Source organism: Nicotiana tabacum, chromosome 6, assembly GCF_000715075.1.
Source record: "Nicotiana tabacum cultivar K326 chromosome 6, ASM71507v2, whole genome shotgun sequence".
In the NCBI taxonomy this organism is placed as follows: domain Eukaryota; kingdom Viridiplantae; phylum Streptophyta; class Magnoliopsida; order Solanales; family Solanaceae; genus Nicotiana; species Nicotiana tabacum.
The window spans coordinates 144,710,184-144,732,578 of NC_134085.1; the positions used below are offsets into that span (position 1 = coordinate 144,710,184).

Consider the following 22,395-nt stretch of genomic DNA (forward strand, 5'->3'; position numbering starts at 1 on the left):
ATAGTGGAGGACAAAGCATGCGGTAGTGGGAAATAAGGGAATTAAATAAAGAAAAAATATGTGTTAGTGGGAACTAATATATTTGTTTAATATAGTGGGGGACAAAACATTAAGTAGTGGGATTCAAAAGGGGATGGGGAGAAGATGGTGGGATTTATTTAAATGCTTCAAGTTTGGCTAAAAAGAGGAGGAGCTGGACACAAGTTAGGAGAGATTCGAAGACGGATTTTGAGAGAGAGAGGAGAGGACTGAAAATTAAAAGAGAAAAGCTGAGAAATTGAAAAAATAACTACTATTTTCATTGCCTGGTTTAGGATCTGAAATAGCTAGAATTTTCTTCCTTTTACTTCTGCTATATACTTGGAGAAGTATAAAACTGCTGGTTATATTTTGTTGCACTGCTGTTGTAACTTCTGAATGCTACTGGTGTTGTTGGTTACTGCTGATACCTCATTTTTCTGCTTCCTTCTTTTATTTCCAGGTACATTTTTATTCCACCCACTGTAAAACCTTCTGTGATATGGGAATCTGAAGCATGTTGGCCATTTAATCTCATTAGAAGAGTTTAATTCTGTCTTTATTTCAAGTTTTAGTTTGAACAGTTTGCGTTTGAATGTTGGTCAGTGATAATGCTTCTAGAGGCTGAGTTTGGTTTAAAATAGATATGAGATTCGATTTTGGTCGAATATTCTGTAATCTAAAACCAGCATTGTGTGAATGGACATGGTCATAATGTTAAAATCTGTTTAAAAAGTCAGGACAACATGTTTGCTTAGTTAGGTCAGTAATGGAGTTTTGTATATAATTTTGGGTAGTCATTTGCTCAATTAGATATTGAATGATCAAATATCACTAGATATGGTAGTTTCTTCGTAGGAGCAGCGTGATTAGTTGCGTTGTTGCGAAATTGAAATGGCTAAATTCCATTCCCTTTTGTTAATCATTGAAATTGGAGTATAATCCTGCTTTCATAATCAAACCATTATTAGGTTTGATTCGTTTGGCTTTTAAGTTTGAATGGAAATCTGAAGTATGTTGAATTACGATCCTCCAGTTATACTGCAATGGGTTTGTCGTAATTTCGAAATTTGGTTGATATATGTTTGTTTAAGTTATTTTGATGGCTATTCTCTTTTAAGGGTTTTAGATATAAACTAGTAATCATTTTAAGCCAGCAATAATCGACGGATTTGGATTGTTCTCTTGGTACGTAAGAATTGAATAAATACAATTTGCCTCCTCTGTATTTATTTAATCATTTGCTAATATTCATAATTTTTGCTACAATATCATGTAGCGTCTATCTTTAGTTGGAAAATAAGCTGTTTGAAAAATGTGAATTTCGTTAAATTGAATTCCCTTTGCTTTACTAATCGATAGGCTGCTTGGTTAGCGTTTACTTTGGTTAGGTCATTTGTTAATCTTAGGAAGATACAAAATTGGATTGAGATTAAAACAAATATGATCTATTGGTTCGAGCCATTTCGTATAGGCATTGGTAAGGCAATCAAGTCATAAAGCTAGCATATTTTTCCCATTTAGCAAAAATAGTCACTCATGAACATCCTTAGTTCGTTTTGGCTGGGTAAAACAACTCGAGGTGTGTCATGTTGAATAATATCCCAAAACTCATGGCCCCCCATTTAATTAGTTTTAACTCTTTAGAAATTGAGATTGCCATTTTGTTGAATAATCTATGGCCCTCAGATAATTAATACTAACTCTTTTATAATCGTGATGCGCCGCGCCAAATAAAAATGACAAATGCGTGGCCCTCATATAATCATTTCTTTCAAAAATACTTAAAATTTGAAGCGTGCCATTTAGCTAATTTTTAGGGCCCTCGCAAGGTTAATAATGCGTTAATTGCTTTAGGCACGTTTAATATACTGTCATGGTTGTGGACACGTTCGCGTGACATGATTGCAATTCTAAAGACAATTCGGAGTATGCATTCGCGCAACTTCGGGAAAATCTTCTCAATAAAAATGGGTTTTCGGAGGTTATTAAATTAATTTAGCTCATATAGTCCGAGGCACGCCACCTACCATTTAATCATACAAAAAATGACAAATGTTCGTAGTTTGTTTTAAGCACGCACAACTTCGGCCAAATTCATTTTTATAATAAAAATGTTATTATGTACACGTACGCGTGACATGATTCCTTACATAAAAAAAGTAAAAATAAAACGAATATACGTACGCGTAATTCGTTTCAAGATAATTCTATAATTACAAATAATCAAGTTAAAGTGGGTGATAAAAGTTAAAAATACGCAATAAGTTTAAAATGTATTAAAAGTCAGATTAATAAGCTGAATATGACAGTTGAGCGACCGTGCTAGAACCACAGAACTCGGGAATGCCTAACACCTTCTCCCGGGTTAACAGAATTCCTTATTCGGATTTCTGGTGCGCAGACTATTAAACATAGTCATTCTTTTCCTCGATTCGGGATTCAATCGGTGACTTGGGACACCACAAATCTCCCAAGTGGCGACTCTGAACCTTCAAATAAAATCCCGTTTCGATTGTCCTTTAATTGAAAAAACTCTCTTTACGTCCCTTAGCGAGAGTGCAACGGAAAAAGGAGGTGTGACAATATGGAACATCGTTTCTAGGGTGACGCCCCTGGCCTAAAAGGGTAGCGTTATCTCCCCTAAGGTTCGCTCAAATGCATTGTTAAAACTTGTTAGTGTTATGCAATGTGGCACTATCTTGTCTTCGAGTCTCATTTGCGTGAGAACTCGAGGGTGGATAATACACACGCCGCTTCCATCGTCTACCATTATCTTTTTACATCAACATCCAAAATACCTAAAGTAATGACAAGAGCATCGAAGTGAGGAAAAGTCAAACCTTGAGTATCTGACTTATCGAAGATGATACTGTCTACGAGGTCATCATACCGTTCATGGGTGACTGACCACTTCAGTTTATGTGTGGTGGTAAACTTCACGTGGTTGATTGCTGCGCCATCGCCCCCGTTGATGATCATTTGGATGGTGCGAGCGAAGGAGGGTGGCTTTGGAGGGCCTTGGTATTGTTCTCGTCCGCGGCCAAAGTTGGCTTGTCCTCGGTCACTCATCAGCTCCCTCAGGTGCCCTTAGTTCAGCATGTTCACTACTTCTTGCCGTAGGGCTATGGAGTCCTCGGTTTTGTGACCCCGTTCCTGGTGAAATTCACAAAGGACGTTCGACTTTTGGGTACTTGGGTCGGACTTCATTTTTTGCGGCCACTTCATCTTTGTGCCAAGCTTCTCTAGTGTGTACATTATTTATGAAGGGGAAACACAAAAAAAGTGAGCAGATAAGAGTGGAGGCATACCTCTTTCATTTAGTTGAGTCCATGTATGTGGCCTGGACGATCCTTTTGTATGTTGAGGAGATGGTGGAATGGTTGTTCTGACATAGGGTTGATGCCTGTCTTGGTTGAGGCGTGGGCCCGATTGATTTCTTCGACTGTCATTACGATGATCTTTTCTCGACTCCATTTGGACCGCCGTTAACCGTTGGGTTGGACCATTAAGGTCATCCTCGTCTACTCTTACCTCGGCGCAGTAGGCATTATGAATTTCTTCCCAAGTGGTGGGAGGGTATTTCATGAGCATGCTTAATAGCTTTCTGGTCACTCTCGACCCATTCCTGTTCAACCCATTTTGGAAAGATGCTACCGCCATCCCTTCTGATACGTTTGGTAAGCTCATTATTACCCTGTTAAACCGAGCGAGGAAGTCCTTGAGTCCCTCACCAGGAGATTGCCTAACGGCGAATATATTGTTCACCCTGGCCTCTGCCTTCTTAGCCCCTGCGTGGGCGGTGACGTACTTGTCCACCATTTCTTCTAACGTTGTTACTGATCATGCTGGTAATTATGAGTACCAGGTTAGGGCTCCCCCTATTAGGGTCTCGCCGAACTTTTTCAGTAATATTGATGGCACCTTCTCGTTTGAAAGGTCATTGCCTTTTACCACTGTGACATAATGAATGATGTGATCTTCGGAATCTGTGGTGCCATCGTATATCTTCAAATATAGTGGCATTTTTAAGGTCTTGGGTATGGAATGCGAGGGTGCCTCCTCGCTACATGGTTGTTCGACGAATCGGCCAACGTCCCATTTTGGTAGCAGTTTAGGGGTGCTCGGTATCTTATCAACCCTTTTTTTATGCTCCATCATCTGGTCGCGGAGTGCTTTGTTCTCGTTTTCCATTTCTTCCATTTTATTTAGAATGGCTGCAAGTGCAATATTACCTACATCAACAACGGTGTGAGTGTTACCTGTTGGGGGAGCGAGTTGTTCGTCGGTGGCTGCTGTGGTATCTGTCGACGCGATATTTCTATTCGCCCTTTGAACAGGTTTGTTGAGTATGTTATTTAGGGTACTTGTCAGCCACTCCTCCAGTAATTTTTTCACTGCTTGTGGCGCTTCTGTGAACGTGAAAGCTCTCCTTTCACGTGAAGTAGTTATGCTTCCATGAGGGGGAGGCGAATCACTCCGCCTAGGTGTAGCACTCGGTGTCACATTCTCATCGTCTTCTCTGTTGTCCTCATTGATGGTGCTTAAGATGTTGGTAGTGACACTCACTATTGCTTTTTGTCTTTTATCTCTTTTTTCTTCCATTTGTTAGTTCGTGCAAATGAGGAAAATATGTCTGTCCTTTTTGTTATGATCTAAAAGAAACTAAAAACTCCCCACAAACGGCGCCAAATTGTTTGACCAAAAAGTATTAAGCTTTTTATTAAACTAATTAATAATGAAACGAAGGGTGAATCTTAGTTAGATATAATAAATTCTAAATCAAATGTTGTAGGATATCGACAAGATGAACGGTGTTTGAGAGCATTAAATAGCAGATTTATGCTTAATGATTATCAATAAATATTGTAACATGAACATGCAATAAATGTAGATAATGGAAATAAATATAGTAAGAAAGAATCTACCACCCAATTATTATATGGTTTGGATTGTTCTTTCTCTTATCAGCGACGTGGAGAAATGAGAGGTAAAGATGTATAAGAAATCTTTGGATCTTGTGAACAAAGATTGAACAACGTGTGCTTCAATAAGATAATCAGTGAACACGACAACTTTTGTATATTCCTTCTAGTCAACCTTTTACAGTATGCTCTTGTCAAAAAGTGAAGATCCCCTTTTTGTTCTCTATCTCTTCCTATTTATAAGGGGTATTTCCAAGGAACCCTAAAAAGCACAACACAAAGAATATCTAAAGGAATATTCCTTGTATCCATTTCTAAACCTATCCAACCGTTATTTCTTTACTCCATAGTAGTCCTTCTGAGGACGACTTCCTGCTATTATGCCATGGTCGACCTAGTCCTCGATCTTGTTTAACTACCGTTACCAAGTTGCCAAATTTAGACGAATACAATAACAACAAATTTAGTATAATCTCACAAGTGGAGTTTTGGAAATGTATTGTGTACACGGACCTTATCTCTTTTGGAGATTTTCATAAATGTGCAAAATGCAATATGCATGCATTCTAAGTTAATTGAGTTAAGTTTGGGTGATGTCGTTGGTATTTAGTAACTTGAAAATTGTATTTCTGGAAAACTTATATCGCATTTGTTGAATACGAGGCGACTTATTTGATGAATGCATAAATCGCTCTAAAACATCGCATTTGATGAATGATACTTATAAATCGCATTTTCCAAATGCGGTTTTGTTATATAAATCACATGCTCTCAGAATTGGAAGTAGGCAATTTTTGTCGACCATTGAAGAGTATTCTACGCCGGCTTCACTCAGCAACTCGTTCCCCCAACGCCTTGTTGTCACTGTCGCTGTCGCCGGGGGCGGTCCAACCATATTTGTGGCCTAAAGCCAACTTTATGAGAGGCCTTAATTTTTTTAAACAAAATTTGAAGTCTATTTTTCTAGCTTGTTTTGGATGCAAAGTTATTACTCCCTCTGTTCCAATTTATGTGAACTTGTTTGACTGAGCACGGAGTTTAAAAAAATTGAAGATTTTTGGAATTTGTGATCCTAAACTAGTCAAAAAAGGACTCAGCGTATTTGTGTGGTTATAAAAATATCTCATTAAGGGTAGAATTTGAAGTTTAGCTAAAGTATTTTTAAATTTCGAAAGGGGTCATTTTTTTTTTGAAACATATCAAAAAGGAAATAGGTTCACATAAACTGCAACGGGGAGTAATAATTTCTTATAATCAATTTATCTTAATAAGTCTTTCTCAATTGACAATATAACTAATCTATACATTATTCTATAAGCAATATAGATATTTGGAAAAGAATCAATTTTTTTTATTTGATTGAGTATATCAATTAAGCTGTTATCCTTTAATTGTACTATTTTTCTTAACATTTAATCCATAAAATAAATCTAAACCATCAATATCAAATTGAGTATTATGCTTCAAGGAACATTCAAAATTAAGGCACTGCTTTTTCGAATTTTCATTATCTAGTGACTTCAGTATTTTACGCTAAGAGAAAACCAAAAATATTTTTTCATATGCTTTAAATTATTCAAATCTATTTTGAAGTGAAAAAATAACCTTGTCTACTATGTATAAAAAGTAATCAACTCTGAAGGACACTTCGAGAGATTTTAAGATTTTATTATCAACATTCTCATCGAATTGTTTCTTCCTATATATTTCATTTACGAAATTCGGATTCGATATTCATTTTAAATTCAATTTCCTTCGAAAAAATCATAGCAATTGCAAATCTTTCTTCTCTAAATTTGTTAAAGAAAGAAATTAAACTTTTTTACACACAGAACTTTTTTTTAAACTTATATATAATCTATTAGGTATAACAAAAAATGGGACTCCTAGAAATATAGGGCCTAAAACAATTATTTTAGCTGTTTTAGAGAAGGGCTGCCCATGGATGTCGCTGTCGCAACCACATCTGATGATCGCTAGCCATATATTTAAGTTTTTTGGAGCATTCATAACTTAAGCAAATCCAAACCCCTATATCGCTAGCCATATATGCAAAGGCCGGCTCTAACCTTATGACAAGTAAGGGGGCATTTGCATCTATACCCACTTTTTGAGTCACGTTTTAACTTGTGCCCGCTTTGCAAAACAAATTGCATGCGCGCCCACTTTTTCGCGTAACTTACGGGGCAGAAGTAGCAAAGGCAATCACACAAAACTTCAGCATTCTAGTAAACGGGCCTGAAGTAGCAAGTGTGCTGAAGTTTTTATTTGTAATTGCCGAACTTAAGCATAGTAGCTGAAGTTTTGTTCTCTATTTGCTGAAGTTTTTGTTTGTAATTGCTGAACTTAAGCATAATAGCTGAAGTTTTGTTCTCTATTTGCTGAAGTTTTTGTTTGTAATTGCACTAAATAAGCTGAAGTTTTTTTGTCCTGGATTCATTAGTTTTGTCATTAAGCTTTTTCAAAAATTTCAGCAGAAGATGCTGAAGTTATTTAGTTCATTTATAAAAACTTCAGCACTGAATAAGCTGAAGTTTTTTTGTCCTGGATAAGCTTTTTCAAAAACTTCAGCAGAAGATACTGAAGTTATTTAGTTTATTTGTAAAACTTCATCACTAAATAAGCTGAAGTTTTTTTGTCCTGGATTCATTAGTTTTGTCATAAAGCTTTTTCAAAAACTTCAGCAGAAGATGCTGAAGTCATTTAGTTCATTTGTAAAAACTTCAGTACTATATAAGCTGAAGTTTTTGAAAAAACTTTCTAACATACTAGATAAATAATCAGATTGCCAACAGTATCAAAATCATAAATTTTGGAAACAATAAACGTGAAAAAAAACAGAATTATCATGAAAAGAATCACTAAGTGTGACCTTAAACTTTTCGTACGTGGAAATATTCGCAAATTATTGTCTGCTAACTTACGTAATTATTTATAATTTATTTTTAAATAATCTGATAAACATACTTATGGCAATCATCCCATGAACTAAAGTTTCATAGCAGCACCAACAGCAGCAGAAGAAAGAAGAAGAAGAAAACGAAGGAGGAGAAGGAGGAGGAGAAAGAGGGCTGAAATTGTTTTAAAAGTAGGTACAAGTTAAAAGTTTTTAAAAAAATGGGTATAGGTTAAATGGGGGCGACCAAATAGGGACGCCCCATGCAATTTTTACCAAGTAAGGCTAGTGCCTTAGGCTCCAAATTTGGGCCTCCATTTTTTAGCAATAATAGGTTTATAAGTATTTAAAAAAAAGAATTAATACTTTTAATATAAAATTAGAGATTTTCTATAACAATTGCCTCAAAGAAAAGAAATTTTTCATAATTATACTTCATGTCTAATGCCTAAGATCAATTATGTCACAAGAAAGATTAAATGAGTTAGCTATATAATCAATTGAAAAGAAATTATAGAGAAAATCGACTATAAAAAAATTATTAATAACTTTGCATATCAAAAAGCTAGAAAAATGGACTTTCAATAAAAATATATATCATAACTTTCTTTTAAAGATTTAGGCCTCACATTAAACTTTGGTTTTAGGTCACACACGAGCTTGAGCCGCCCCAGCATATATGCCAAACACGCATAGCTCATTCCATGTTGTTATGTGATTTGTTTGGACTTACATTGACTATTTGCTTTGATCCAACTTGTAAGGGTGTTTGAATTTAATTAATTACTCGAGGACGTTCTAACAAAACTCCCGCATTAGTGGCCAAAAAGAAAAAGACGCCACATATTATTTAAGTTGTAGGGATATTGTTCGCTTATTCAGCGGCGAAGCTAGGAATTTTCTCAAAAGTGTTTAAATTTAATTTTTTTTTGACAAAGGGTGTTCAATACGTATTATATATATATATACCTCTAAAACGTAATATTTTACCTATGTACACAGTGTAATTTTTCGACGAAGGGCGGTCAATATGACCATGTGGCTTCGCCACTGCGCTCATCTTAAAACTGTTTATGGGACTCAACAGTTCCCATTGGGATGTGGCAAGTATTGGACATTCAGAGATCATGCACTCATTTGTTTATTTACATACTGTTCATCTCTAGAAAATATCCCGGTCTCACTTAATTAAGTCAAACAACTACCCTCCTCAGAGGTGTTTGAACATGAATTTCAATTTGAACTTGGAAGAAAAAAAGTTAGAAATTTTGTGAGTGAAGCCTATCATTTCATTTGAATACTCCTCAAACAAGTTTTTTAGCTGCAGATTCCATATGATCGACAAATAGTAAAACAAACATTGCTTTACAAGTGTCATTTCACTGTGTAAATAATATTTTATGTCCAAATGCCTACTGAGAAGGACTTTTAGGAGGAGAAAGATCTGACATTGCCATGGCAATGAAAGCTGCAAGCCATGAACAAGAGCATTCACTTGTCAGAGAAGAATGATCATCTGTCTCAAAAAGAATGATGAGTTCGAGGTTCAACACGTCTAATTTTAAGTGGTTATTCAGACAAGGATTCCCTAATATGTAAATGTCTACATACCACATAGCAGCTTTTACATTTTAGTCAGAAAAATATCGTTTGACTTCTCATGGTTAATGTAACTTTTCTGATGTGGCTGTGATCTGTAATTTTGTGAATATGACATGAAAACTTTACAATCCTGCAAAACAGTGCTGTTCTTGACATGGTGTACTGGGCCAAATTCAATGTTCATTTAGTCAGTTATCCATTTTTCAGTCGGACAAGCATTGATCATCAATTCAATCTCTTCTTTTTCTTTCAAGAATTCGTTGAGAATACACAGTAGACTTGAAAGTCACGTCTTTGTTCTGGTGAATCACTGTCCGTTCTTAATTCTATGCTTCTTGTATTGTTCTTTCGACGATGTATCCCAAAAATTACATAATGAGTTTGACCATATTACTATTTCAGTCTTCTTTTCTTTTGAACAATAAGCTAACTAATATCAGTCAGAGACGAGTTACTTCAAACTAGATCTCTTGAGTAATGAATAGATACCGTTTTGCTGTGCTGTGTACCTTTTCTATTGTTGAAGAAACCCACTGTGGGCTTGAGGGTTTCTGGCCCGACTCTAGTTGACTGACATGTTCGAAACTCCAGGGAGTATAAGCCCGCTCCATAGTAGAGCTGGAACGCCTAATCCACACATCACATGCTGCATCCTTACGACCCTGGCTTGCTGTGATGTGTACCATTAACAATTGCAGAAATAGAACGCTTTCATAGCCTAAAGAAGAAAGGAAATAATGAGCTGATGGAGCTCTACTATCAATGCTTACAAGTCAATGTACCTGAGAACGTAAAAATGGTGGAACCAATAGCTGGGAAATTTTACAACATACAAGGAGAAATCATGCCGGAATTAACCACCTCAGGTGAGTCAACTGCCACAAACGCTATTCCCTAGCACTGACCACCAGGCGCACATAAAAAGATCACTATGCTTAACAAACAAAGCTGAGGGGATACATACTATGATAGAAATTAGAATCACTGGCAGAACGTGGAGGCAGAACTTCTGAGAGAGAGCACAAGGACGACAAGAGCTCTTCTTGACCATGCACAATAAAAACCCAGTGTAGTTTTTGTCACTCGCCAGGAAAAATCAGCTGAGGGAGAGTCAGGAAGATGTGATTTACGTCCTAGCTACAGTCAGAGTCACATGTGAAGTTGGCCTGAACCGTCTTTATGTTTCAAAGAGATGTTTGCAAATTGTTGATCAAGATCCCTACTAGTGCTGCGCCGACGGCTGGAAGATGATTGCTGTTGCTGCTGTGACTGTGGCAGTTGCTGTTGCTGATATAATGCTCGTAGTCTTCCTCTTTCTCTTTCGAGTACTTCATGCTCCACTGCACAGAATAAAATTACTTTGTACTATAGTAATTAGCTCTGTTTTAAAAGGCAGAATTGGGACTCGCCCGGGGCTCGCCCTGGAGCGGAGCACTCGTAAAACGCCCCGGGACTTATGTGTGGGGCTTAGTTCCGTGAGACTTACACCTCGGCAGTCGGGACTTACGCCCCGGACACGCCCAACGCCCAGCATACCGGGCTCGCCTAATAGAACTTTATGCAATTATGTGTAACTAACCTTGTAAATCCTCAAATTTTCTTAATAAATCGTTGACTATTCAAAATTACTTTTTTCTTAATTATAAATCATTAGTTGAGAGTATTTTCTGTCATAATTGAAATAAAAATTAGTGCACATTATCCAGTAAGATTGCTGTGGTAGTAAATTTTAAATAAATCTTTCATTTAAATATTATTTTTTTCACGTTTACGAGATACAATACTTATTAATTTAATAGCTCAATATTAGCTAGTAACTATTTACAAATAATGTGTCACTTTATTGACTTGTTGAAACTTAAAAATAAATGATGCTAGAGAATCATATTTAAATTGTGAATTAAGTTTTTATTTAAATTCTCTTTCAAATAGAAAGCATATTAAATAAAAGGAGTATTTTAAAAAAACATCAAACTATAATATCAAAATTCTTTCAAGATTCATTACTCCTTAAGAGGTACATAAAAGATTTCTGCATCAACTATATTACTTTTGATGTTTGAGTTGTAACGATATTGCAGCTAATTTGCATATTATGATATAGGTCATACTTTTCGTATTATTCATAGCTGAATTATAATTATAAATATTTTAAATAGATTATTTGTCATAATTTTGTGATTTTAATGTAATTTTTATAATTATTTTTATTTTATACTATCTTAAAATTCTTGAAATTAGTAAAATTTAAAGATCCATGGGACTTACGCCCCACGTCTCAGGGCTTACACCTCGCCTCACGCTCCCGCCTTTTAAAACATTGGTAATTAGCAGCTTTCTAGTCGCCACTACCCCCAAAACAAAACAGGTTTTCCTATTTGAAGTGCATAACTAATTCAACTACGAAAGCCCCTCAGCCATAATCAACATGACAATTAAGCTCTGAAAAGTTTAAGTTTAATTAGTTGAGTTTCTTTTTCTTTTTCTGATATTGGAAAAATCGCCTCCGGACCAACTTTGAGACCTCGGCATCACTTTGTGAGGTATCCTGTAACTCCGGGGGATTATGGGCCCGCCCCTCTACCCTCTTCCCAACTCAAAATACTCTAGTTTCTTATGGTTACAGATTGCAGTATCCCCTTATGTTCTTTAGTAAAGGTAGATTTTGCACTTTCCTAGATGCACAGATACTTTCTTACATCAACTTCTAAAGCCAACAATTAACCCTGTTAATCAATAATGATAAAAGCATGGTAACAACATTTCTTTTTGGGAAAAGGTCCAGATTTGCCCCTCTACTATTGTATATTGTTTACATGTGTCCCCCGTTATACTTTTCGTCCATTTCCGCCCCTGCCGTTAACAAACTTTTCAGATTTGCCCCTAACCCTAATAGCCCTACACTGTAGCAGCTGACCCCTTAAATTTTTTCTCATGTCAGCTACCAAGTCAGATGACACTATGTCATTCACCACATTATGAGTCAAGATATGGGGCCATTCACCAATCCCTAATTTTAATACCTGATTCCCATTTAAAATCCACTATTTTCCAATCTATACCCACCTAGTCCCCTCCAAATCTGTTCATTTTCCATTTTTACTTCTATTTTTATTTCATTTTCTTCCTCTTTTTCTTTACATCTCTTTCTTCCTCATCAAAACACCACGTCATCTCCTTCACACCATTTTCACCAGAACAAGAAAATTAAACAAACAATCTAAGCCAAAATGAAATAACATGATAGTAAATTGAATTTTTAAATTTTGAATTAAATTCATGTGTTCGTTGCTGGGTCAGATTCAAGTAAGAGACTTGGAAGTCCATTATCGAAAATTTAAAGCCTCATCCTGGGTTGGGATTTTCTGCATATGAGGTTGAATTAAACTTTAAGGATTGATTTGGTAACTGTAGTAGGATTGAAATTTTTTAAAACCCAGTTGAAAATTAGCATTAAATGTGATTCATCGGCTTCACCATTGTTGAACTTTAAAAGTTCCAGATTTGAATATTTCTTTTGAACTGGTAGCAGTTTGAAAAATTTGTATCAATCTTGTGAGAATCATTTCTTGAATTAAGGAAAGAAAGTAAAATTAAAAAAGGAATAAAAAAGAAAAAATGGTTAGAAAAATAAATGAAAGATTCTGGGGGAATGAAGGGTGCTGGGGGTGATGAGGACGACGCGTGTGGTGGTGTGGGGGAGGGGTCTAAGGCAGATTAAAGTCCCTTCCTTTCCACTTGTTTGTTTCTACGTGCAGCTTTTTATTTTTTTAATATGACATAGCAGCTGACATGGAAAAAAATTGGAGGGGTCAGCTGCTACAGTGTAAGGCCGTTAGGGTTAGGGGCAAATCTGAAAAGTTTGTTAACGGCAGGGGCGGAAATGGACGAAAAGTATAACGGGGGACACATGTAAACAATATACAATAGTAGAGGGGCAAATCTGGACCTTTTCCCAATCTTTTTTGCTCTCTTTGTTTTACGAAGGTAAAACAAAAGCCAATGTTTGCTTATTTCTTTAAAAAAACTTTGGCCTAGTTACGTTATCCATTTGAAAAGCAGATAACTTTGGTCATCTCCCAAGAAGCACCAAAGTTTTGGTTGATTCAACTCCAATATCTCCTTTATATTTTACTACTTATTAATTCCAATATTGTTTTCCACAGTTAAAAGAACCTTTGTAACGAAGATATGTTTATTCTTTCCAAAGTGATAGACAGTAAGAATAAAGCAAGCTGCTGCATATGCAGCTCCTAAAAAAGCTAAACAAAATTCTTGAATTGACAGAAAAAGTTGGCGATTTCCAGGATAATCATTTTTTCCACAAAAGAAAAGTATGTTTTCTGTAATTACCACTAATTATCTCCATTTCTCCAAGAAAACAAGTCATTTGCTAATGAAGTCGAGCATTGCTCCAAACGATGTACTTCCAGTTTTAGGAAAACAACACCCACTTTCCCAGCTCATCTGAATCAAAAACCAATCTTACTATAAGATTTTTATTCACGGGAGAACATTATTCATGCGATACTTCATGATAACCCTAACTTCCAATTATGTCGGTTTAGACTCACTATATTAGCTGCATATTCAACTTTGTAACACCAGTTCAAGCATTGTAAATAGCAGGTACAGCAATAAAGTATAACAGATAAAGAAGAGACTTACAATACTTAATCATCTGTTCTTGAGCTAAGTTTTCTAAGCGCTGCTTTAGGGCTTTATTCTCCATGCTGAGAATAAGACTCTGCTGGTTAAGGAATTCAAGCTCAGCGGATACCTCAGAACCTTCAGCCTGGAATCAAAACAGTGATCAAATCAGCAATTATAACAAAATACATCCATTTATCACTGTATATTACTTCAAGCTTCTGCAGATACATGCCTGCAGAACTTGAACATTTCTTTCCAGTTCAGATATGTATTGAAGCTTCCTAACTCGTGAACGTTGAGCAAATTGTCTGCATTACATGGCACCTTGTCTTAGTAAACTTCAATATGTAAAATAACATTGCATAATGTCCAAATAAACAATACGAATAGCAGATAAGCGTCTGTTGGCAAATCACATAATAAAAGAGGAAAACATTGTAGACCAAACATATACTTCCACACCTAAAAATCAAAATACTCCCTCTCTATCAAGTTAGATGACGGATGACCATTTGATTGGTGCAAAGATTAAGAAAAATTCTTGAGTAAGTTGCTACAGTGAAATTAGCTAGATATGTATGCTAAATACAAATAGAAATGCATCAATAGTGGGGTAATTTATCTAGTATAAATCACATAATAGAAAAAGTGATATAGATTGTCTTTGTATTATACTGAATTGTTGATGGTAGGGAAGGTTACTTTTAGTAAAGGGATCCAGGAAATACAAGAGGATGAAAAAAAGAACAAGGTCAAGTAAGTTGAGATGGTGGCAAGAAGAAATGTTCCTGACACATTTCCGTAGCATAAAAATGAATGTACTAATTTTTTTTTTGATGAAGAACATAAAAATGAATGACTATGTTGTTAAATGTTAAATCCACCTATTTTTGTTAACATTTATGGATTGGTAAAGTTATTATAGGTCATGGGTTCGAGCCACATCACACCCTTTGGGGTGCGACACTTCCCCAGACACTGCGTGAACGCGGGATGTTATGTGCACCGGGCTGCCCTATCTATGGATTGGAGGATTCGGACACCATAGGCTTTCCTTGAAAAAGTCGAGAGCACAGACTAGCCTACAGCATTGGCCATAGGCCTGTCGCCTGTTCAGTGTATAATATTATCAAAGTTTAGAACATAAAAAACTCAAAATTGCAATACATATCATTACTGCATTTTTAAAAAGATTCAGAAGAAAATAGCATGCTAAAATCCAAATATTTACCTTATTTGCTTTTTAGCAATAAGAAAAGAAGAAAAGTTATAACATGCTAAAAATACTTACAAATGAAAGTTAGAATACCATTTATGGATCTCATATCCTGGTTATAAGCCCCCAACTAACCAAAACACCCAGTAAACTGATAGTACGGCATGCAATGAAAATAAAGTAAAACAATAGACAAACAATGGAAATAGAAACAAACAATATTATAAAAACAGAAAAAAAAAAGAATTATCTTAAATATTAACTATCTTTCTTGCAACTATCAACATACTGAAACTATTTGTATTCACTTCCCAACTAAGTCCTTTAGGGTTGCTGAGATAGTTACACTTACTGCTTTGCACGTTTCGTGTCATTTTCTGATGCAGAACTCTTACTGTGAGAAGAATCCTTTTTTTCACCAGATCCCTTTGGATCAGGAGTGACAGATTCAAGTAAACCCTGCTTGTCACTTCCTGCAGATTTGGGTCTCTCTCCTTCTTGTGGAAGAAATGATGATCCCAAGCTCTGAGTCTTGACATTTTCCCTAGAAGGTGGAAAACCACGGAGATGTGGTTTGGCATTTGGAGATGCATCCCTTGACCTACTCTTTTGTTGGTTAGAGGAGTTTCGATCAACATGAAATGTGGCATGCCGAGCATCTTTGTAATAATCAAAGTCTTGGGATCCCCAAGAAGCGACAGGAGTTATATTTCGAAATTTGTTATCATCTTGCGCTATGTAATCTAAGTTTGCAATATTAGCAGCATCAAAATATGTAAAGGAGTCACTAGATGAACGCCGGTGGCCACCTCTGCGTACAGGAGTTTCCGGTTCATTAAGAAGATCATCTAACCAAGATGGTTGCTCCTCTATAAGACAGCTTTCAGAAGAAGTACGCTGATGGTGTGAACCATCTCTGCATTTCGAAATGCCCTTTTGGGTGACTGCAGAACTAGGGGGATAATCAACATACGAGGGACATGTGCTAGGAAACGGACTTTTAGGAGGCAGTAAAGAGCTCTTTCCATTGTACATCATATGTCTCATGTTAGATGGCCCTTTGGAATTTGCCATAGCAAAGCATGCAAGATCCCTGCTAAAGGATGAAATAGAGGTAAAATATATTAAAAGAAACAAAGAAAACTATTGTTTCCAAAAGTAAGAGCATAAAATTACCAATTTAAATCAATATTAGATAAATTAGAAGTAACTTATATTCCCTCTCCCCCCAATTCAAACCAGCCAAAAGAAAAACAAAAAAGGAAGAAAAGAAAAAGGTAAACAGATAAACAGTCAAATTGAAAAAGAATCTAACTTTACAATGGTAAATTTATCCAGTGATCGATTCTCATTACATCACGAGGCAAAATTCACCAAAAATTCAAAATATTTCCATACTAAAGACATTAATAGAAGCCAGTCTTCCAACCAAATATTAAGAGGAACTAAGAGCCATTGCTAACATTCATGTCACTATACAAAAATATCATACCTAATCATGGAATAAAAGTTACACAAAAATTGGAAAAGCTCGCTGCCTCTGCAGCAGGTGAAGAAAGAGCACGTCAGGAAATGAACCACATGAATTTTGGACGTTTTATTTAAGGATGCTAAAAGCGAAAGGAAAGCGGAGGAAGAAAAGATGAAGGAGCATATTTATCACCAGCAGAGGAGCAAAGAAGAATGAATGCTCCTCTCAAAATTTGCAAAAGCTGTCAAGACACATATTCCAAAAGAACTGCCATCTTCTCATTTGTGCAATTCTTTTCTTTTTTTCTTCGTTTCAAGAAAGAAGATTAAATGCATATAGCATACAACATGTGGGAATCCAACAATTGATTAAAGCACTAAGCTTGCTACAAATCAAAGTCTGAACTATCTGCCCGTGGCTATATGTAGTTATGTACCACTATTTCATGATAAATTTACACTACCATTTTAGGGAGAGGGACCCACAATAAATAGAAGAACAAGGGAAATAAGAATATATAGTATCACAACTTCGAAGGGGAGCCTTGGCGTAACGGATAAAGTGGTTGCTGCCGTGTGACCAGAAGGTCATGGATTCAAGCCGTGGAAACAGCCTCTTGCAGAAATGCAGGGTAAGGCTGCGTACAATAGACCCTTGTGGTCCAGCTCTTCCCCGGACCCCGCGTATAGCGGGAGCTTAGTGCACCGGGCTGCCCCATAGTATCACAACTTCATCAAATGGATAAAAATATCATAATTTAACTTTGCAACAGGAAGCTATGCTTTTCTTTAGTTATGCTGTTTTGTGTAAAACAAAGAAGCATAGGTCTGACTTGGGGCCTGTAATTAAGAAGAAACTCCAATGGCATCGGAGTTGGACGTTGTTTTGAATTTCTAGCTTCTGTATTTCATCAGAATAGTGTTGGCAATGGTCAAAACATTTTGGTGGACGGGTACAAATTCTGGATCAAACTTTGAGGAATCCTGTTATAGGCTTTTGTTGAATTTAGGAGCAAATAGAATGGAATAGAAGATTGGATTGAAGAGTGCATCTCCTCTAGCTTGGGTAGCAGTTACCAAAAGCATAACTTTGCTATACATGGTTGAAAGAACAAATTGAATGTCAATCAAGTGTAGCGTAAGTGTGTAACTCTAGATCACTACAAACAAGTAGCTCCAGGCATCCAAGTTTAAGGAAATAAATAAAACCCCTGCCTTGATGAAGAGCTTATGAAACTAGTTGTCATTTAAAAATTGAAAACCAGCAGGACAATAAGGCTTTCAGCAACATTATCTGTTCAGGAATGCATTTGGAAACTATTAAATCATAGCACCAAAATTCCAGCCGGGCTAACCCAAACTGCATTTTATGACACTCGAAAGGTCAAACTGTAGCTTTGCTTCCTCTCTTCTGGCACTTAAGGATCAATCTTCTCTCTCGACTAATTGGTTATATCATGGGAACCCCGTGTATAACCAACAACAACGAATACTAAGCCTCAATCCAAAGTAGTTGGGATTGACGGTATGAATCACTTTTATCCATTATGTTATATTTGGGCATGTTTCTTTCCACTATTCGATAACACTTGCTGTTTAAGACAAATTATGGTCTCTCTAAAACTAGACGTTCTCTAAATCTCACACTTATTCTTGCATTGACATACAAATCTCGAGATAAACAAAAAAAAAACTTATGGAAAACACCAGAAGTAATCAAAAGACTACCGACATGATGATGCCTTAATCCCAACTAGCTGGTAAATTCAGAGATTATTTCCATGTTGAACATCTAAACGAGGAACCATGAATTTCCATTAACTCTACTAATGTACAATTAGGAAACCAAGTAAATTAAAAAAAAAGGAGGAAACTTTCCCCCAAATCTCAGGTTAACAGAACAACTTATTTTTTTAATTTTTTTTTCTCAACCAACATGCAAATCCAATTGATCACACAAAAAGGACAAAGAAAAAAAAAAGATTCAACCTTTTCCCTTTTCCCTTTTCCCCTTCTAATTCTTTCCCTTTTAATCAACCCCCATCCCCGAGCAACCAAATAGATAATTTCAAGTATAATTATAAAATTTAAAAAAGAAATAACTAATGAAGATGTGAACATAACTTTACCAATGAAAATGCTGATCTCAAATCGATGTGATTCACTGGTGATAAATTGAAGATTCAATCAAATTTAAAACTCAGTATATTCGAATCTCTTTCTTCTTTGCTAAATCTATCAACTACTCTCTCGTTGACGTCTCATGTCGAAAAAGGGACACAGACAGCTAAAAATGAGATGGTTTTATTACTTTTATTATCTTTGCAGTATCATCCCCAATGTTCTTGGATATTCCTGTATAGATCCCTACTATTTTGCCCTCTTTTCAACTTTTACGTAGAGAACAAATAGCATGTTGCAGATTTGGATAAACATATTTTTATAGCTAGTGTATGAATTGTTTGATTATAATATATCCTCTAAATAATGGACCTAAACAAGACGAATATATACAGATAATCGATTTTCATGAATTTGGACATGTTGTATTGTTAATTGTTTTGATTTTAAAGAGTGTAAAAAAGAGTGAGGTGATACAAAATCTGAATCGTAAAATTTGTTACCTTATATTTACTGATATGTTTAACAATTTATAATTATGGACAACGTAAATTGAGAATGATACACGATGAATATATACAAAGAATTGATTTTCATGAATTTGGACATATTATATTAGTTGATTGTTTGTTTTTGAAGAGAGTAAAAATTGATTTTCATGAATTTGGACATATTATAATAGTTGATTGTTTGATTTTAAAGAGAGTAAAAATGAGTGAGGTGATATAGAATTTGAGTCGCGACAGATTTACTTGTGGCCTCTTAATTATTGAATTGTATAATAATTTATAATTATGAATAATGTATACAGAAAATGATCGCCATTAATTTGAAATTGAAGTGCTGTTGATTGATTGATTCTATAAAGAATTAAGGTTTACTAATAGTCTTTTTTATCACTAAAGAATTCTCTTGGTATAGTGTTACTTATTAAGTATTTTCTTGACTTTTTCTGGTGTTAGTTAATATCCGAAGCCATTAATGAGTTCTTTTTCCTTTTAGTATTGTGAAGGAAAAGATTTTGCCATTAAATTTTGTAGTATTATTGCTGTCAAGAACTGTCACAATCATATACAATGAGGAAGCCTCATAACTCACTCAATAGTGTTGTATGAGTTGCAGGCATAATCTTTACAACTCATTTTATACTACCACGTTATGTTTTCCAATAATAGTGCATTCTTAAGAGAGTTTAAGTTTTACACGTTCAATGTTTATTTTTTTTGCATTACCAGAATTTAGAACTTAAATTCCTTCAATATATATACATTTTGTATTAATAACTCACACCAAACCATCCATATTATAGCTTCATGTCAATAGGATACTAAATTTGTCATATTGTCTGTCACACCTCCTTTTTGCGCGCCCGCCCCGAAGGGTTAAGATGCGCGGGTGGAGTTTTTCCAATTTAAGTGACAATATTCGAAATGGGATTATTTATTTAATTCAGAGTCGCCACTTGGGAAAGGATTGGCTTTTGGTGTCCCAAGTCACCGGTTTATCTTAAATCCCAAATCGAGGAAATTTTCGACTTTTCCAAATGAAGTCTGCGAACCAGAAATTCTAAGTAAGGAATTCTGTTGACCCGAGGGAAGGTGTTAGGCACCCTCGAATCCCGTGGTTCTAGCACGGTCGCTTAAATTGTTATAATGGCTAAATATCTGATTTAAATACATGTTGTGACTTATGTGCTTTTTATTAAGTTCAAACCGCTTTTATTATTATCATTTATTTTTATAGAATTGCAACGTCGTGAAAATGCACCTCGAACCACGTCACAGTCAATGCGTCCGTAGTTGTTAACACATTTCGACTCCGTTGAGATTTGGATTCGGGTCACATCAATGTGCACCCAAGTTTAATAGTGTAATTTATTAAGGGCGCCTAAGGGGGGTCTAGCGCGTTATTATTTGTGGAAGGCCATGAAATTTATTAAATGGCCTATCCTGAATTCTAGATAATTATCATGGTTATTTATTGAGGGCCCCGCGATTTACATCTCATTTGGCGAGGCTCGTCTCATTATTTTAGAAGGAACATCCTAAAGCGATTACATTTCTAATGTGTTTATCTCTTAAAAATAGAAGAAAAGATGCGTGCTATTTTTAACTATGTGTTTGGCCCAAATCCAGATTTTAGCTAATCATCCGATTAATTATTTACGGAATAAAGAAACATTGTACCTCATGAAAACATGCTTTGAACTCGATAAAAGAAACGTATATGGGATTGATGAAATGCTATGACTGTTACAAGAGCTCCCTAACTTTAACTTATTCAGACAAGATTAATTAAAATTGTTTGTTAGGAAATGCGACTAATGGTATTTTAAACTCATCCTATAAACTGCTTCACGCAAACTGAAACTCAAGAGTTTGAAACTGCATTGTCTTTAGCTAGATCTAAACAAACATTTGCCCCTACATATTCGAAACATGCTGAAATGGCGAGTTTGAGTTAGCAATTGTATTAAAATGGCTGCACATTTCATGGATTGTATTTACATCTTATGTACTACTAAACGAATAAAATGTCACAGCTTCAGATGGGCATAAACTTTAATTAAGTACAACCTTACTAATGTGTCTCTATTAGGCTAACAGACCAAGAAACTGCATATCTTAACAACATTAAAAAAGCAATCCGTAAGCAATACAACAGGTGATTATAACTCCTTCAAATCTTTTGATTCATGCTTTCATTGTTACATCAAATGTGAGTCTTAGTATGTACCTGGATATTGGATACAACAGGAGAAGCAAGGGGTCAGTAGGGCAATAGAAGCGATACCAAACAACAGCAGTAACAGCAGGTACCAAATAGAACAGAAATCCCAGTGCAAGAGACCAATAAAGCCAATGGAGGAGAGGCAGAATGAGACAAATTCCCAGTAGTAACGGAGTCAGAAAATCAAGCAATCCAATTCCAGGAGAAGCCAACAACATAAATCCAAACAATAGACAACTGACACTTGAAGGAAAACAGGACTAACTTGGACAGTTTGAACCAAATGAGAATCGAACAAACAGTAGGGAGAAGACAATTCCTGATTTTGTGATATCCCTTTCCCTATCTCCTTTCTTTTCAAGTTCTAATGTTAGTCCTCAATTTGAAATCTATTTGGATTATCAAAGAGAAAACTTTTCCAGTTTCTGTTTTCAGAATTTGAACTCTCAGATGTTCCCTCCCAGTGTCTCTCTCTATCTCTGTATGCTTTTTTGTGTATCACTATCAACTCTCTCTTTCAAAACTCCTCACAGTGTCTGTATTTTCTTTCCCTCCTTTTTCTGTCTTTTTTCTTTCTGATTCTGTATGTCTATCCCTTTATAAGCCTCAAAACTATCTCTTTTAACAGCCTGTTTTCAGAATATCACAGTACCCCTCCCATGTGCCTTCCATTTTCAATTCCAACTTTAGCTAATTAAGTATTAGACCTCATTCACATTCCCTGGCAGATTCAACTTTTCCATTTTATTAACTAAAAGCAAGTA

At 35.7% G+C, this 22,395-nt stretch overlaps 1 protein-coding gene across 4 annotated transcripts; it reads right to left on the reverse strand.

The window, feature by feature from the left end:
* Positions 1-10,133: 10,133 nt before the first annotated feature.
* Positions 10,134-19,251, reverse strand: LOC107829722 (uncharacterized protein At4g06598). Of its 4 annotated transcripts, XR_001658000.2 has the most exons (6): positions 18,910-19,251; positions 15,663-16,403; positions 14,327-14,402; positions 14,110-14,236; positions 13,795-13,908; positions 10,134-10,781 (listed from the first exon to the last, which is right to left on the reverse strand). XR_001658000.2 is itself a non-coding variant. In XM_016657188.2 (5 exons), exons 2-5 carry the CDS (start codon positions 16,382-16,384, stop codon positions 10,591-10,593), a joined length of 1,116 nt encoding a protein of 371 aa, XP_016512674.2. In that variant the 5' UTR covers positions 16,385-16,403; positions 18,910-19,251; the 3' UTR covers positions 10,134-10,590. The 4 variants fall into 4 exon arrangements, 3 of the variants coding, with proteins under 3 accessions (XP_016512674.2, XP_075111645.1, XP_075111647.1); XM_016657188.2 differs by lacking the exon at positions 13,795-13,908; XM_075255544.1 differs by lacking the exon at positions 13,795-13,908 and having other exon boundaries at positions 18,905-19,059.
* Between the last annotated feature and the right edge of the window lie 3,144 nt (positions 19,252-22,395).

What these genes read in the sequence shown, in the direction of transcription:
- LOC107829722 (XM_016657188.2), bottom strand. Translation starts at nt 16,384, where the DNA reads ATGGCAAATTCCAAAGGGCCATCTAACATGAGACATATGATGTACAAT. An exon ending in GACACGAAACGTGCAAAGCA is followed by an intron (nt 14,403 to 15,662) that starts GTAAGTGTAACT and finishes CATGTAATGCAG; the next exon opens with ACAATTTGCTCAACGTTCAC. An exon ending in AGAACAGATGATTAAGTATT is followed by an intron (nt 10,782 to 14,109) that starts GTAAGTCTCTTC and finishes TATTCTGTGCAG; the next exon opens with TGGAGCATGAAGTACTCGAA.